General features: G+C 37.3%; 1 protein-coding gene and 1 long non-coding RNA gene across 4 annotated transcripts; both read right to left on the bottom strand.

The window, feature by feature from the left end:
- Window positions 1–1,239: 1,239 nt before the first annotated feature.
- Window positions 1,240–16,563, bottom strand: LOC124315458. Of its 3 annotated transcripts, none has more exons than XM_046781150.1 (6): window positions 16,188–16,563; window positions 15,989–16,114; window positions 2,088–2,481; window positions 1,890–1,975; window positions 1,687–1,804; window positions 1,240–1,613 (listed from the first exon to the last, which is right to left on the bottom strand). In XM_046781150.1, exons 1-6 carry the CDS (start codon window positions 16,554–16,556, stop codon window positions 1,360–1,362), a joined length of 1,347 nt encoding a protein of 448 aa, XP_046637106.1. In that variant the 5' UTR covers window positions 16,557–16,563; the 3' UTR covers window positions 1,240–1,359. The 3 variants fall into 3 exon arrangements, with proteins under 3 accessions (XP_046637106.1, XP_046637098.1, XP_046637117.1); XM_046781142.1 differs by lacking the exons at window positions 15,989–16,114; window positions 16,188–16,563 and adding exons at window positions 9,212–9,340; window positions 9,408–9,951; XM_046781161.1 differs by lacking the exons at window positions 15,989–16,114; window positions 16,188–16,563 and adding exons at window positions 9,212–9,340; window positions 9,408–9,956 and having other exon boundaries at window positions 1,398–1,605.
- On the bottom strand, window positions 11,636–14,202 carry LOC124319815. Its single transcript, XR_006913506.1, has 5 exons — window positions 14,122–14,202; window positions 13,585–13,666; window positions 13,444–13,527; window positions 12,231–12,397; window positions 11,636–12,150 (listed from the first exon to the last, which is right to left on the bottom strand). It is a non-coding gene; the product is annotated as an uncharacterized LOC124319815 (long non-coding RNA).
- Window positions 16,564–17,733: the final 1,170 nt, after the last annotated feature.

The following is a 17,733-nucleotide window of genomic DNA, read 5'->3' as shown; positions in this document are numbered from 1 at the left end:
CCACCGGGCACCGGCCACTTACTTAACACTGTTTCGTAACTCGTCAGAGCGCGTCAGAGCAATTAAGCATTTTCCTGATCAAATAAATCAAACTAATACTTTAAAAAAATATTTATTTACGTGAAAATTGTTGAAATAGCTTCGTAAAAATCTAAACTTTAATTACATTATCATTAAAAAATTTTCAAATTGAAATTATATTAATAAAACTAAAAAAATGAGAGAAATTTGCGTGTTGCAAACAACGAATGCCTTAGCAAAGTCTATAAAGGGGAAGCCCATTTCCCCATCATTATTCTGTTTACCAAAACTACCCAAATTTGAAAATGGAAGGTCTACTATGTTTTCTCTTTGAATGCTTGTCTTTGTCTGAGAAGCGGAAGCGTACTTTAGAGTACAAGGATGAAGAAATTTTTCATCGCAGACCCAAAAAACTTCGTTTGACCGAAACATCCTCCGAGCTAGATGTTGTTGGGCTGCGTAATGTTGGAGAGAAGATTCGCCCGGAAAGATCCAACAAACTCCCGAAAATGGACGAAGGTGTCAGTCCCCTCTTGAAAGGTAACGGAATGGAAGTTGATGAAGACGTCGAGGAGATTGGGCGTAACTTGCCACGAGACAAATCGAACAACCACCACCGTCGCATCGCTACTAATCCCGAACCGAATCAGCATCTGTCCTTCATCCGGTCAATCCGGTCAATCCGGAAAACCAAGAAATTCAAGACCAAAATTTTTCAACTTTTTCATTTTCGAACCGGTTTTCGAAACAGGTACCGGGCAGTAACTGCTCTAGTACCTGTACGAGAAAGCTCATTTCCGAACGAGTCGTTGCCAACCGACAGCCACGGAAAAGGACACCAAACCCGTCAACCCGATCGCGGACACTTTTTGAAGAAAAACTTGGTCGTGAACTCGTCCGACCGCGGCCTGTTCGCCGACTTCATTCCGGGGTCCAAACCGAACGTGACTTTAGAGGATATTCAGGACCTCATTACATTTTCGCCCACATTTTTGGAACGTCGGATTTAATTCGTTGGCGAGGAAATATTGGCGTGGTACAATTGGAGACTTCCGAGGATTTGGCTTTCAGTTTTGAAAAATTTTCGTCATAAGGCATGTTTCTTCATAAAATAAAATCAATAAAACCAAAACACTATATACTTGTTGTCACGAATTCATTTCCGTTATGTTTTTAATGTGCTCTAGTGATAGCCACTTTAGTTATTTGTCACTGTTGCTTTAGTTTATTTTATAAATACTACTAGTAGGCCTATACAGAATCAAGCTGATAGCAACAGCACCATTTTCGATTCATGTATGAAACATCATAATTTTAATTAAAAACAAGGTCGCTCTATTAGTCATTTTGTTCGCAGATAAATTTAAAACCTGGTGCAGCACATCGGTCGTCATACCAATATCCAGCAGCGAAATTTTTTTGGTTTAAATTTGCATAGACGCAGTATTCATTAGTTGTATAGTCCCCATTGGGTTCTCCCACTCCCCAATTATCGTAACTAAATGGCTCAAAAGGTTCGTTGGAGGCCCACTCCCATCCATCGATGTCTTGAGAATATTTTCCAGCAGTCCAATATAGGGTATTCTGTAGTTCTATGTTTTTTTTAATATCCAAAATACGAGCTGTTTAATAAGTTTAACTTTATAGTTTTATAAACTGTTATACCTGAAATGGATTTGACGTGATCAAAGATGGATTGGTCTTCCTCTAAAGTTTCGATGGTTAATAAGGTCATGCTTCCATCCCTACAAAACTGATCCGCTGATGTCCAGGTTAGCTGCGACTAAAAATATTTGTTTAGCAAAATGAATTCGACTATGAATAAATAATAAAATGAATGAAATTGAATGAATGAATGAGATTATTACACTGCCTATGTAAAAGCAATAGCATTGGGTACCAATGGTATAACAAGGGACCGATGTGTCATTTTGAAGGAATTCCAGACACTTTTCTGTTCACAAGAAAATATTTTTAAGGGATTATTTTAACGAATAATTATACGATATAACAACGTAATGGTCTGCAAATAGGTGGACTGATTTTGACGCTCTTATTTGTGATACCTTCTGCTAAAGTTGTCGTTAAAGTCGAATCTGTTGTTCCCCATGAGGATTCTTCTGTACTAATCGGATCGGTTACCGGGAAAGTTGGATCGGTGGTCGTGATTATTTCGTCTGAGGTTGTCGTGATTATTTCGCCTGGGGTTGTTGTGATTATTTCGTTAGCGGTGGTCTCGATCGTTGTAGGCGAGGCTGTCATTTCTGATGTTTCTGATGACATTTCTGCGTCAGTTGATGTCGACGATATTTCGCTGGTTGGGGTTGTTGTCGAGCTGGTCGAATCCGTTCCGGAAGGTGAAGACGTTTCTGTAGTCAGAAGAGCGTCAGTGAAAAAGTAGAGGTCGTCGATGGCAACAGCATCTTCCACGGCATTTCCACAATAAGCGTAAAATACCAACTACACTTGAAGAAATAATTAATTTTTTGAATTGATTAACTTATCGAGAGGAAAATAAACGTACCGTCAAATCAGAATTTGTATTATCCGTAATATTCACCTCGGTTTTACTCCATTTTAGATTAGTGACATTGGAATACTCGTAAAAATTTAAAAGCAAACTTTCCTTCCTGTTTTTGGCCAAGTATAACTGCAAATCAATTAATCGAAAAATCTTTTATTTTAGAAGTGTCACTAGTTATCGCCATGTAACCTCGAGATTTGTGAATTGTGGCCATTTGGAACGGATCCAGAACGAGAATGAAAAGGTGGCGTTGGTGCCGGACGAAAGACTAAAGACGGGACTGCGCAGAATAGCCACACCGAACGCCAGTGAAGTCCCGCGATCAACTCGGAGATAATTCGAGCCACTTAGCGGAAGATTCTCCGGCTCCGAAGAAGAAGTTCTGTTCTCGATTTTCCATTTAACAGCGGTTTTAGATTCGTCAATCCACGGTTTTACCACTCCGTTTTCAAAATTATTGTTATCCACTGAAACGTCAGCTGCTGCAATAACTGATATTTGGTCGATAATGAAGAATGTCACCACCACAATTCCTACTAAAAATGTAAAGAAATTATTTCCCATCGTTAACCGATTTGTTAAAACGACCAAATTGTCTTTAACTCCTTAAATCACTGACGGATTCGAAACAAAATCAAGGAACTAAGCGCAATGGTTTCCACTATCGACGAGCACAGTAGCCTAGCTGCAATGAAAGATTAAAATCAAGTTCTGTTTAAATAAATTCGGTTGTGGTTTTTCCTCGTCTGTAGTAGGTTAAGTTTTGACAGGCCGTGAGATTATGATTTTATTTTATGGTCAAGTGTTGGCAGCATTATCGTCTATGTATATTAAATCCTATTGTTTGAACTTTGAAGGCTTTTATAAAAATAAAAATGAAGCGAGGACAAATAACCAGTGTGTGTGTTCTGAGTGTCACTTATTATCTCTGATCAAGCTTGCTTCATGCTGCAATCACCGTTTAAATGTTGATAACAACTTTGTCCTGAGCTGCACTTTTTCGTGCGTGTTGTTTGATACGATCAGGTCTTTATCTTTAATAAACTGGTATAAGAGGTAATTGAGGTAATTAATATTGGCTTCTGGCATCGAATACAACATTTGAAAGAGCCGCCAGCAGCTGATCTATCCCCAGCACAGACCTATAGGTCGTCGTTTAGTTCCACATGAAATCGGTACGTCAATAATTGAAATGTTATCGTCATAATAGTCGCATGAAATATGAAGTTGTTGGTTCTTCGAGTTTTATTTCTTCGGTTGTTGTTTCTTAACAGTATAATCCAACTATTTTTAATTTGTGTAAAAGAAAAATAATTTTCAGCATTCTAAAATTGAAGTTTATTTCAACTCTTGGTGGTTTGAGTCTTAGATTACCATTGTTTTCCTATAGAGCTAAAATCCCTGTCAAAAAGATGAAGCTACCTTTTGGTTCTTGTTAATCTAAAACCAAAAAGAATCACATACTTTGAAATAAATTTTCAGTGCAATAGACAACGTAATTCATTTTTGTTTAGTTGCATAACCTGGCAGGTAATCAAAAATCCGTTTCCCGAATATTCCCCGGTCCTGTACAATTAAAAAATGATTCACGATAAAGAGTCTAAAAAGAACCTAGTTTTACAGCGGGAAATTACCTCGTTCACGTTTTCTCTATACAGTCGGAGAACGAAAAGAAAAACGATAAGTCACGAACTGCGACATCTTATTGAGTTAGGAGACGTAAATACTTTTGAGCGACACTAATCTTATGAGTCCAGTCCATGTCCTTCGTAAATAATCAGGGCCAAACTTCGAGTGTGACAATAGATAATTGATTGATACTACAATAACTCCATATAGATTAATTAGACTGCGGCACATGAGAGCCAAGTGGAATATACTTTATTACCGCTCGTCAAAACCGGAAATTAGCATTTTTCGTGGGAAAAGATGTTCAGATCCTTCCTGTTTCCGCTCTGCTTATTATTGGTGTTGGTGATCAAGTCGACAGCTAATAACCAAATTTTCGATTTCAAAGAGTGCTGCAAACAAGCCGATTAAAATTACGATTATTTATATTATGAGAACACAAATTCGCCCTGGGAGCCTGGGAATGTCGCTCCTACACCGGTCAACGGATCGACTTATCTCCGAGTTGATCGCGGGTCGACTTTATCGTTCGGTGTGGCCGTTTTACGCAGTCAGATCTTTACGCTGAGGACGGATGAAATTGCCACTTTCTTCTTTGACTTTTGGATTCGTTCCAAATGGCCGCAATTCACGAATCTCAAGGTATAAAAAATGTTGTCTGCCATTCATTTTTCGACTAACTTTAATTCTCTTACAATTTCGGCGTTCATATTTTATTAACCTTACTGCACTGTCAAATTGTATTGCAGTTATCTGTTATGTTTCGTCCAAAACAGCCAACGTTAACAGAAAGTTCCAAATTGATGTTCAACATTTTGAGTGTTATTCATACCCAACAAATAAAACTCAATAGAAAAATAAAACCTGTATAGTTAAGCATTGGGGTCGAACAAGTTTATCCTATACGATCAGCTCTTATTGTTTATAGTGTAACAATATTCCCTACCGGAATTGTGCAAAATTAACAGCTACCGTTGCACCCCGGCCTTGGAAACCAGATTTCGATTTGTTATACTCCCGCGGCAAGTAGAGAGAGCAGATGGAAACGACGAAAGCGACGAAAAGAAACATTACTTCTTCAAATAAAATCATCAAAACCCAGCAAGTGAATCAAACTACTTGCTCTTACGTCCAAACTATTCGCTGTCCAGCCAAAATTACCTAACACTTTGTCAAAATGGACAGAGGCCCACAAAAAAATAAACAGCGAATGCAGGCACTCACATTAGGAAGTTCTGCATTGACGTCAGTGTGTTTGCAGGTTCAATGGTTCAGGTTGATGCACATAGCTGTTTCTTATGCAACAGGCAGACCTCCCTTCCATCATGAAAAAGAAACGTTGATTAAATATCAAGGGGAAAAAATGTTTAGGCCTAAACAAGTTAAATTCTATCACCTCGATGGGCAAGTCTCGTAGCGGGACTGACAATTACGTAACAACGAATCACGACAGTGTTATCCGTGCACTGTCGCATATGCCGCTTCAATCGGCTTCAATATTCATCGTAGAACTGTTGTATTTTGGATGTACTGATTGATGACATGCGAAATGCTAGTAGAAACACGAGACCATCTAAAAATTCAAACTGAGGTTAATTGAAAATAACTTTTCAGATTGCAGATTGCGTTTCATTATAAAAAAAATTAATCTTTAAGTTTCTCGAAAATTTATATCTGTTTGACCGTGGCATGATTCTAACAACAAAGAAATCATCGGGGAAAATAAATAATTATCACCGAACAACTTTCGGTGAAATTGATGTGAGTTTGAGAATGACACAAGCAGTTCACTTACAACAACGTATGAATATGCAAAATAAAATCGTATTAGTTTTAAGATTAACGTTGGCACCTCCGTAGTTGCATTTAAGATTAGCTAGCGTAATTGGAATTACTCGAGCACACTAAGAAATTTGCACACACCCTAGTAGTTTAACGGCATAGCAATAATTGCGCAATAACAATTAAGTGCTTCTTATAACTTGGAAAATAATACTCAACATAAATGTGAATATCAAAGTCCTCAAATGTCTTAGAAAATCCGGACGGGTAATTAAAGGGATTTTCGTCCTCGCAAAAGAAAAGAAACAAAAATAGGAAAAGAGTTGCCATCACTGCAGTGCGGCATGTGATACAAGTGGTGGGTAAATCAACGACAAAGGAAATGGGCCAGAATTAGGCCGTTTTTCTTTCTCTTGAAAACGGATATAAGAATGAAAAAGAATCAGAGCGAACGGGTAGTTATGAATTGACTAGGCACAAGCAAACAACTCGGAAAAGAGTTCAAATTTTTAAATAGTTTTTTTTTAAATAAGGGTTCTTAAAGTTAGTTCTAAACTTTATAGACTTTCAGTAAACAGCTATCAGAATTGAAGCAAGATTACATTGCAAATTTTGTTGAATCGAAGTGGGAAAAAGAAAACCATAGTGGTCTCTAAAGGTCGTCAGACGAAGAAAAGCAAAACAGATGAATAAACACGGAGTCTAAGTGCCTCGTCTCCTATTGATGTCGAACTCCTAACGGTCTAGCCAAAATCATAGAGCACTTGTTATGAAGTAAAGAGCAGGAAAAGAACAAATTTCACACAAAAATAAACAGCGAATGCAAATGCAAAACTCACAATTAGGAAGATTTTCATCGACTACGGTGTGTTCCGTTCGAAGTGTCTGGTGTGCGACCAGATAGATGTCCTCTTTAGAATTATGCTAGAGAAAAATTGATAAAATATTGGAATTTGAATTGAACTAGTTGAATGTTTTTACCTTGATGGGATATACACAGCATCTTGGCGGGACTGGCTACTACTTGACAAAGAATCAAGCATTGTGAGTGTAACTGTAACAAAACTGTTTTCAAAATAGAATGGCATGAATATCAATTGTGAAAAAATATATGTTCACGTTTTCTAGCAAACTAGAACAAAAATCCTACCACACTATTTTAAGCTAGTATTTAAGTGCTTTAGCTTAGTGACAGCAAAGTTTCATCAGTTTCTCATTTGACTACCACATCACAGAAATGTTAAGAAAACGAGGAAGTATACTAAGTTTTTGAACAAGACTAAAAGAGTAGTTGGACTTGAATACTGTTCATTTTTCCAAAAGTACAATCCCTTTATAGCCTCATTTGTTCTAACTAAAATAACACTAAACTACAGACTCCAATCCAGCACGTCACATAAAAATGGAAACCCTTTTGAATGTTTACTATACTTATCTTTGGTTCATTTCGTCAACTAACACATGCAAAATACCGGTTACTACTAACAAAACTATTTGATAAAATGATTAAGTAAAGTATTACCATTCTTTATCTATTTAGATTAGAAAACCTGTGTTGTGCGTGACTGATTTAGTCGGCAAAACTGACACAACAACAAAAACATGGGTAGAAGGCTGGTTAAAGAACAAACGTTGCCATTTTGCTTCACAGCGAACTGAGCGAAGTCGTTTTCATAAAAATCTTTAAGAATTTATTAACTGAAAAATTGATAAAATAAATTCGTAAATATAAAACTTTGATTTAATTATGATAACAAATTATATTAGAATTTAGTAAATTTATTTAACTTTGATTGGCGTCGCGGTCGTGGACAACAAATTCGAGAATTGGATTTGAAGGAGTGATTGGCTGAATGAATTTTATTCGCAAAAGTTGTGAATTTTATACAGCGAAATAAATTTCAGAAAATTAAAACACCGTATAATTGCTGCGCCTAATTCACTGTCGTTTTTTTTTAAATCGGGTCCATCGATAACCACTCAGTTATTCGCCGCTGTTGCTATTTACTTTATTATAAATATTGGGTACAGAATCAAGCTGATGGCAGTTACAAGTTACAGCACAGCACCACTCTCGATTCATGTAATTATGAAATATAATTTTATTATTAGACACAAGGTCGCACTATTAGTTAGTCATTTTGTTCGCAGATGAATTTAAATCCTGGTGTAGCACATCGGTCGTCGTACCAATATCCAGCGGAGAAATTTTGTGGTGGGCTGAAATTTGCATAGGCGCAGTATTCAGCATCAGTTGCGTTACTGGGTTCTCCCACTCCCCAATTTTCGTAACTAACGGGCTCAAAAGGTTCGTTGGAGGCCCACTCCCATCCATCGATGTCTTGAGAATATTTTCCAGCAGTCCAATATAAGCCATTCGTTAGTTCTATGTTTTTTTTTTAATATCCAAAATAAGAGCTTTTTTAATAGGTTTAATTTGATAGTGGTATAAACTATTATACCGGGACTGTTAATGACGTGATCAAAGATGGATTGGTCTTCCTCTGCAGTTTCGATGGTTAATAAAGTCATGCTTCCATCCCTACAAAACTGATCCGCTGATATCCAGTCTAGCTGCAACTAAAAATATTTTTAGCAAAATGAATTCGACTAATATGGTTGAATAATAAAATGAATTGAATAGATTATTACACTGCCTATGTAAAAGCAATAGCATTGGGTGCCAATGGTATAACAAGGGACCGATGTTTCGTCTTGAAGGAATTCGGGACACTTTTCTGTTCACAAGAAAATATTTTTAAGGGATTATTTTAACGAATAATTAGACGATATAACAACGTAATGTTCTAAAATTACGTATGACGCTCTTACTAGTGATACCTTCTGGTAAAGTTCTCGTTAAAGTCGAATCTGTTGTTCCCGGTGAGGATTCTTCTTTACTAATCGGATCGGATACCGGGAAAGTTGGATGAGTGGTCGTGATTATTTCGTTTGTGGTGGTCTCGATCGTTGTAGGCGAGGCTGTCATTTCTGATGCTTCTGATGACATTTCTGCGTCAGTTGATGTCGACGATATTGCGCTGGTTGGGGTTTTTGTCGAGCTGGTCGAATCCGTTCCGGAAGATGGAGACGTTTCTGTAGTCAGAAGAGCGTCAGGGAAAAAGTAGAGGTCGTCGATGGCGACAGCATCTTCCGTGGCATTTCCGCAATAAGCGTAAAATACCAACTGCACTTGCGGAAATAATTAATTTTTTTGAATTGATTAAATTATATCAAGAGGTAAAATAAACGTACCGTCAAATCAGAATTCGTATCATCTGTAATATTCACAGTCTCGGATTGACGCCAATCTCGATTGTTGACATCGGAATACTCGTAAAAATTTAAAAGCAAACTTTCCTTCCTGTTTTTGGCCAAGTATAACTGCAAATCAATTAATCGAAAAATCTTTTATTTTGGAATTGTCACTAGTTATATCGCGCCATGTAACCTCGAGATTTGTGAATTGTGGCCATTTGGAACGGATCCAGAACGAGAATGAAAAGGTGGCCTTGGTGCCGGTCGAAAGACTAAAGACGGGACTGCGCAGAATAGCCACACCGAACGACAGTGAAGTCCCGCGATCAACTCGGAGATAATTCGAGCCACTTAGCGGAAGATTCTCCGGCTCCGAAGAAGAAGTTCTGTTCTCGATTTTCCATTTAACAGCGGTTTTTGATTCGTCAATCCACGGTGATACTTCTCCGTTTTCAAAATTGTTATCCACTGAAACGTCAGCTGCTGCAATGACAGATATTTGGTCGATAATGAAGAATGTCACCACCACAATTCCTACTAAAAATGTAAAGAAATTATTTCCCATCGTTAACCGATTTGTTGAAACGACCAAATTGTCTTAAACTCCTTAAATCACTGACGGATTCGAGACAAAATCAAGGAACTAAGCGCAATGGTTTCCACGATCGACGAGCACAGTAGCCTAGCTGCAATGAAAGATTAAAGTCAAGTTCTGTTTCAATAAATTCGGTTGTGGTTTTTCCTCGTCTGTTGTAGGTTAGTTTTGACAGGCCGTGAGATTATGATTTTATTTTATGGTCAAGTGTTGGCAGCATTATCGTCTATGTATATTAAATCCTATTGTTTGAACTTTGAAGGCTTTTATAAAAATAAAAATGAAGCGAGGACAAATAACCAGTGTGTGTTCTGAGTGTCACTTATTATCTCTGATCAAGCTTGCTTCATGCTGCAATCACCGTTTAAATGTTGATAACAACTTTGTCCTGAGCTGCACTTTTTCGTGCGTGTTGTTTGATACGATCAGGTCTTTATCTTTAATAAACTGGTATAAGAGGTAATTGAGGTAATTAATATTGGCTTCTGGCATCGAATACAACATTTGAAAGAGCCGCCAGCAGCTGATCTATCCCCAGCACAGACCTATAGGTCGTCGTTTAGTTCCACATGAAATCGGTACGTCAATAATTGAAATGTTATCGTCATAATAGTCGCATGAAATATGAAGTTGTTGGTTCTTCGAGTTTTATTTCTTCGGTTGTTGTTTCTTAACAGTATAATCCAACTATTTTTAATTTGTGTAAAAGAAAAATAATTTTCAGCATTCTAAAATTGAAGTTTATTTCAACTCTTGGTGGTTTGAGTCTTAGATTACCATTGTTTTCCTATAGAGCTAAAATCCCTGTCAAAAAGATGAAGCTACCTTTTGGTTCTTGTTAATCTAAAACCAAAAAGAATCACATACTTTGAAATAAATTTTCAGTGCAATAGACAACGTAATTCATTTTTGTTTAGTTGCATAACCTGGCAGGTAATCAAAAATCCGTTTCCCGAATATTCCCCGGTCCTGTACAATTAAAAAATGATTCACGATAAAGAGTCTAAAAAGAACCTAGTTTTACAGCGGGAAATTACCTCGTTCACGTTTTCTCTATACAGTCGGAGAACGAAAAGAAAAACGATAAGTCACGAACTGCGACATCTTATTGAGTTAGGAGACGTAAATACTTTTGAGCGACACTAATCTTATGAGTCCAGTCCATGTCCTTCGTAAATAATCAGGGCCAAACTTCGAGTGTGACAATAGATAATTGATTGATACTACAATAACTCCATATAGATTAATTAGACTGCGGCACATGAGAGCCAAGTGGAATATACTTTATTACCGCTCGTCAAAACCGGAAATTAGCATTTTTCGTGGGAAAAGATGTTCAGATCCTTCCTGTTTCCGCTCTGCTTATTATTGGTGTTGGTGATCAAGTCGACAGCTAATAACCAAATTTTCGATTTCAAAGAGTGCTGCAAACAAGCCGATTAAAATTACGATTATTTATATTATGAGAACACAAATTCGCCCTGGGAGCCTGGGAATGTCGCTCCTACACCGGTCAACGGATCGACTTATCTCCGAGTTGATCGCGGGTCGACTTTATCGTTCGGTGTGGCCGTTTTACGCAGTCAGATCTTTACGCTGAGGACGGATGAAATTGCCACTTTCTTCTTTGACTTTTGGATTCGTTCCAAATGGCCGCAATTCACGAATCTCAAGGTATAAAAAATGTTGTCTGCCATTCATTTTTCGACTAACTTTAATTCTCTTACAATTTCGGCGTTCATATTTTATTAACCTTACTGCACTGTCAAATTGTATTGCAGTTATCTGTTATTTCGTCCAAAACCGCCAACGTTAACAGAATAAACCCAGCAAATAAAACTCAATAGCAAAATAAAACCTGTATAGTTATTAAGCATAGGGGACGAACAAGTTTATCCTACGATCAGCTCTTAATGTATAGTGTAACAATATATTTCCTAACCGGAATTGGGCAAAATTAACAGCTACCGTTGCACCCCTTGGAAACCAGATTTCGATTTGTTATAATCCCGACAAGTAGAGAGAGCAGATGGAAACGACGAAAGCGACGAAAAGAAACATTACTCCCTCAAATAAAATTATCAAAACCCAGCAAGTGAATCAAACTACTTCCTCTTACGTCCGATCTATTCGCTGTCCAGCCAAAATTACCTAACACTTTGTCAAAATGGACAGAGCCGAGCATGAAATTTTTGACACTTTCTGTTCCCACAAAAAAATAAAAAGCGAATGCAGGCCACTCTCACATTAGGAATAAGTTCTGCGTTGACGGCGGTGTGTTATTTGCAGGTTCAATGGTTCAGGTTGATGCAAAAAGTTGTTTCTTATGCAACAGGCAGACCTACCTCCCATCATGAAAAAGAAACGTTGATTAAATATCAAGAGAAATAAATGTTTAAACAAGTTAAATTCTGTCATCACCTCGATGGGCAGGACTCGTAACGGCTGCCAATTACGTAACAACGAATCACGACACCGTGTTGTCCGTGCACTGTCCCATATGCTGCTTCAATATTCATCGTAGAACTGTTGTATTTTGGATGTACTGATTGATGGCTTGCGAAATGCTAGTAGAAACACGAGTCCATCTAAAAATTCAAACTGAGGTTAATTGAAAATAACTTTTCAGATTGCAGATTGCGCTTCATTATCAAAAAATAAATCTTTAAGTTTCTCGAAAATTTATATCCGTTTTGTTCGTGGCAAAATTCTAACAACAAAGAAATCATCGGGGAAAATAAATAATCATCACCGAACAACTTTCGGTGAAATTGATGTGAGTTTAAGAATGACACAAGCAGTTCACTTACAACGTATAAAAATGTACAATAAAATCGTATTAGTTAATAAGATTAACGTTGGCACCTCCGTAGTTGCATTAAGATTACCTAGCGTAATTGGTTACTCGAGCACACTAAGAAATTTGCACACAACCGAGTAGTTTAACGGCATAGCAATAATTGCGCAATAGCAATAAAGTGCTTCTTATAACTTGGCAAATAATACTCAACATAAATGTGAACATCAAAGTTCTAAAATGTCTAAGAAAATCCGACGGGTAATTAAAGGGATTTTTGTCCTCGCAAAAGAAAAGAAACAAAAATAGGAAAAGAGTTGCCATCACTGCAGTGCGGCATGTGATACAAGTGGTCAGTAAATCAACGAAAAAGGAAATGGGCCAGAATTAGGCCGTTTTTCTTTCTCTTGAAAACGGATATAAGAATGACAAAGAATGCAGAGCAAACGGGTAGTTATGAATTGACTAGGCACAAGCGAACAACTCGGACAAAAAAGTTCAAATTTTTAAATAGTTTTTTTTTAAATAAGGGTTCTTAAATTTAGTTCTAAACTTTATAGACATTCAGAAAACAGCTATCAGAATTGAAGCAAGATTACATTGCAAATTTTGTTGAATCGAAGTGGGAAAAAGAAAAACCAAAGTGGTCTCTAAAGGTCGTCAGACGAAGAAAAGCAAAACAGATGAATACACACGGAGTCTAAGTGCCTCGTCTCCTATTGATGTCGAACTCCTAACGGACTAACCAAAATCATCGAGCACTTGTTATGAAGTAAAGAGCAGGAAAAGAACAAATTTCACACAAAAATAAACAACGAATGCAAATGCAAAACTCACATTAGGAAGATTTGCATTGACAATGGTTTGCTCCGTTCGAAGTGTCTGGTGTGCGACCAGATAGATGTCCTCTTTAGAATTATGCTAGAGAAAAATTGATAAAATATTGGAATTTGAATTGAACTAGTTAAATGTTTTTACCTTGCTGGGAAATACAACATCTTGGCGGGACTGGCTACTACTTGACAAAGAATCAAGCATTGTGAGTGTAACTGTAACAAAACTGTTTTCAAAATAGAATGGCATGAATATCAATTGTGAAAAAATATAGGTTCATGTTTTCTAGAAACTAGAACAAAATTCCTACCACACTATTTTAAGCTAGTATTTAAGTGCTTTAGCTTAGTGACAGCAAAGTTTCATCTGTTTCTCATTTGACTTCCACATCACAGAAATGTTAAGAAAACGAGGAAGTATACTAAGTTTTTGAACAAGACTAAAAGAGTAGTTGGACTTGAATACTGTTCATTTTTCCAAAAGAACAATCCCTTTATAGCCTCATTTGTTCTAACTAAAATAACACTAAACTACAGACTCCAATCCAGCACGTCACATAAAAATGAAAACCCTTTGAATGTTTACTATACTTATCTTTGGTTCATTTCGTCAACTAACACATGCAAAATACCGGTTACTACTAACAAATCTATTTGATAAAATGATTAAGTAAAGTATTACCATTCTTTATCTATTTAGATTAGAAAACCTGTGTTGTGCGTGACTGATTGAGTCGACAAAACTGACACAACAACAAAAACATGGGTAGAAGGCTGGTTAAAGAACAAACGTTGCCATTTTGCTTCACAGCGAACTGAGCGAAGTCGTTTTCATAAAAATCTTTAAAAATTTATTAACTGAAAAATTGATAAAATAAATTCGTAAATATAAAACTTTGATTTAATTATGATAACAAATTATATTAGAATTTAGTAAATTTATTTAACTTTGATTGGTGTCGCGGTCGTGGACAACAAATTCGGGAATTGGATTTGAAGGAGTGATTGGCTGAATGAATTTTATTCGCAAAAGTTTTGAATATTATACAGCGAAATAAAATTCAGAAAATCAAAACACCGTTTAATTGCTGCGCCTAATTCACTGTCGTTTTTTTTTAAATCGGGTCCATCGATAACCACTCAGTTATTCGCCGCTGTTGCTATTTAGTTTATTATAAATATCGGGTACAGAATCAAGCTGATGGCAGTTACAAGTTACAGCACAGCACCACTCTCGATTCATGTAATTAAGAAATATAATTTTATTTAGAAACAAGGTCGCACTATTAGTTAGTCATTTTGTTCGCAGATGAATTTAAATCCTGGTGAAGCACATCGTTCGTCGTTCCAATATCCAGCGGAGAAATTTTGTGGTGGGCTGAAATTTGCATAGGCGCAGTATTCAGCATCAGTTGCGTTACTGGGTTCTCCCACTCCCCAATTATCGTAACTAAATGGCTCAAAAGGTTCGTTGGAGGCCCACTCCCATCGATCGTTGCCTTGAGAATATTTTCCAGCAGTCCAATATAAGCCAGTCGGTACTAGTTATATGTTTTTAATATCCAAAATAAGAGCTGTTTAATAAGTTTAACGTTATAGTTTTATAAACTGTTGTACCGGAACTGGAAATGACGTGATCAAAGATGGATTGGTCTTCTTCTAAAGTGTCGATGGTTAATAAGGTCATGCTTCCATCCCTACAAATCTGATCCGCTGATGTCCAGTTCAGCTGCGACTAAAAATAATTGTTTAGCAAAAAGAATTCGACTATATAGATGAATAATAAAACTAATGAAATAGATTATTACACTGCCGTTGTAAAAGCAATAGCATTGGGTGCCAATGGTAGAACAAGGGACCATTGTGTCATCTTGAAGGAATTCGGGACACTTTTCTGTTCACAGGGAAATATTTTTAAGGGATTATTTTAACGAATAATTAGACGATATAACAACGTAATGGTCTACAAATACGTAAGTGGACTGATTTTGACGCTCTTATTAGTGATACCTTCTGGTAGAGTTGTCGTTAAAGTCGAATCTGTTGTTCCCGATGAGGATTCTTCTGTACTAATCGGATCGGTTATCGGGAAAGTTGGATCGGTGGTCGTGATTATTTCGCCTGGGGTGGGCGTGAGCGTTCGTCTAGTTGTCTCGGGCTGTGTGCTGGGCGTGAGCGTTCGTCTTGTCGTTTCAGGCGTTTGGTTCGTTTCTGGCGTTTCACTTGTTTCTGACGTCATTTCTCCATCCGTTGTTGTCGACAATATTGCGTCGGTCGTGGTTGTTGTCGGAGAAGTTGTGATGGGGACCGTCGAACTAGTCGAATTTGTGCTAGAAGATGAAGACGTCAACGTATTGGGTTTTGTCGATGAACTTGTCGACGCTGCCGACGGTACTGTTGTCAGAATTGCGTCAGTGGAAAAGTAGAGGTCGTCGATGGCGACAGCATCTTCCGCTGCAGTCCCGCAATAAGCGTAAAATACCAACTGCAGTTGAGGAAATTATTAATTATTTTAATTGATTAAATTATCAAAAGGAAAATAAACGTACCGTCAAATCAGAATTCGTATTATCCGTAATCTCCACTTCGGATCGACGCCAATCTCGATTGTTGACATCGGAATACTCGTAGAGACTTAAAAGCAAACCTTCGTTTCCGTTTTTGGCCAAGTATAACTGCAAATCAATTAGTTGAAAAATCTTTTATTTTAGAACTGTCACTAGTTATATCGCCCATTCGCCATGTAACCTCGAGATTTGTGAATTGTGGCCATTTGGAACGGATCCAGAAAGAGAATGAAAAGAAGGTGTTGGTGGTGCCGGGCAAGACGGGACTGCGCAGAATAGCCACACCGAACGACAGTGAAGACCCGCGATCAACTCTGAGATAATTCGAGCCACTTAACGGAAGATTCTCCGGCTCCCAAGGTGAAGTTCTGTTCTCGATTTTCCACTTGACAGCGGGATCCGACTGGTCAATCCACGGTTTTACCACTCCGTTTTCGAAATTGTTATCCATCTCTGAAACGTCAGCTGCTGCAATAACTGATGTCTCGTTCATAATGATGAAAATCACCACCACAATTCCTAGTAAAAATGGAAGGAAATGATTTTCCATCGTCTGAATCGATTTGTAGAAACGACCAAATTGTCTTCAACTCCTTAAATCACTGACGGATACGAATAAGGTTTCCACGGTAGCTGAGTACAGTAGCTGCAATGAAAGATTAAAATCAAGTTTACATACACTTAGCTATTTTCTTCATCGTTGTTGTTCATTGCTGCAGATGAAATGTTACTGATAACACACATCAATGGCAGCAGGCCGTTAGATTATATGATTTGTTTTATGATCAAGGGTCCAGTGGGTTATTTGAGTGTCATTTATTATCACGATCAAGTTTGCTTATACAGCACGCGATCACCATTTGGGTAATGATAAACAAAATTTATTATTGTCCTTGGTTCTCTAAGCGTTTTTTGATCTACGATCGGGTCGTTATCTTTATAATAAACTGGGATAAGCTCACTAACGTGTTTTTTTTTTAAATACAATCGTGAAGAAATTAACTGGGGTAATTAATTTTGGCTTCTGTCATCGAAGACAAAATTTGAATGAGCCGCCAGCACCTGATAAGAGATCGTGTTTTAGTTCCGTATATTAAATCGGTACGTCTCAACGGTTGAAATAATGAATTATTGTTATTTGTCTCATTTAGTATAATGGACAACAGAAAACCCCCATGACGAGAGGGTAAAATAAGTCTCCATATCATTGTTTAATATCCGCCCTTACAGGATTTACCAAAAGCAGGAGAACTATAATAATTCCCAAAATTCTATGAGGAATGAATCTATTTTGAGACACGAAACTTTGAAGTTGTTTTTAGCATAAATCGTTGGACCTTTATATAGAAACTGAGCCCTTATATTTTACATGGCCCCATCAACCAGATTATGTGTATATTAGCACTGCGGTAGATAACAGCAGAGAGGTAAGATAATTGTAACGTATATTATGGTATATCTCTGCTTGACGAATTGACAGCAAATGAAAAAAGGGAGTAGCCTAGACATTATTAATTACCAAATAGGGAATCGTCGGCTCTATACCGATATTTCTGATTCATCTTAAAAAAGGAACAATAATTGCGCTATCATTATGGGAAGGAACTAGCATGTACATTTCATTGTACAAGGATAAGACTTGTTATTTAATTATCTGCTGTTTTTTTATATCGTGACTTTCTAGGATTTTTAAAGCTCGATAAAAGTCAATTCAGAGCTATAAAATC

This window comes from Daphnia pulicaria, chromosome 1, assembly GCF_021234035.1.
Source record: "Daphnia pulicaria isolate SC F1-1A chromosome 1, SC_F0-13Bv2, whole genome shotgun sequence".
NCBI lineage: Eukaryota > Metazoa > Arthropoda > Branchiopoda > Diplostraca > Daphniidae > Daphnia > Daphnia pulicaria.
This window is presented reverse-complemented; position numbering and strand designations above follow the sequence as displayed.

Bases quoted from the DNA above. Each gene is read 5' to 3' on its own strand.
- LOC124315458 (XM_046781142.1), bottom strand. From the start codon at position 9,779: ATGGGAAATAATTTCTTTACATTTTTAGTAGGAATTGTGGTGGTGACA. The intron at 9,341-9,407 runs GTTACATGGCGC...ATTGATTTGCAG, and splicing joins CACAATTCACAAATCTCGAG to TTATACTTGGCCAAAAACAG. The intron at 1,614-1,686 runs GTATAACAGTTT...AAAAAAACATAG, and splicing joins TCACGTCAAATCCATTTCAG to AACTACAGAATACCCTATAT.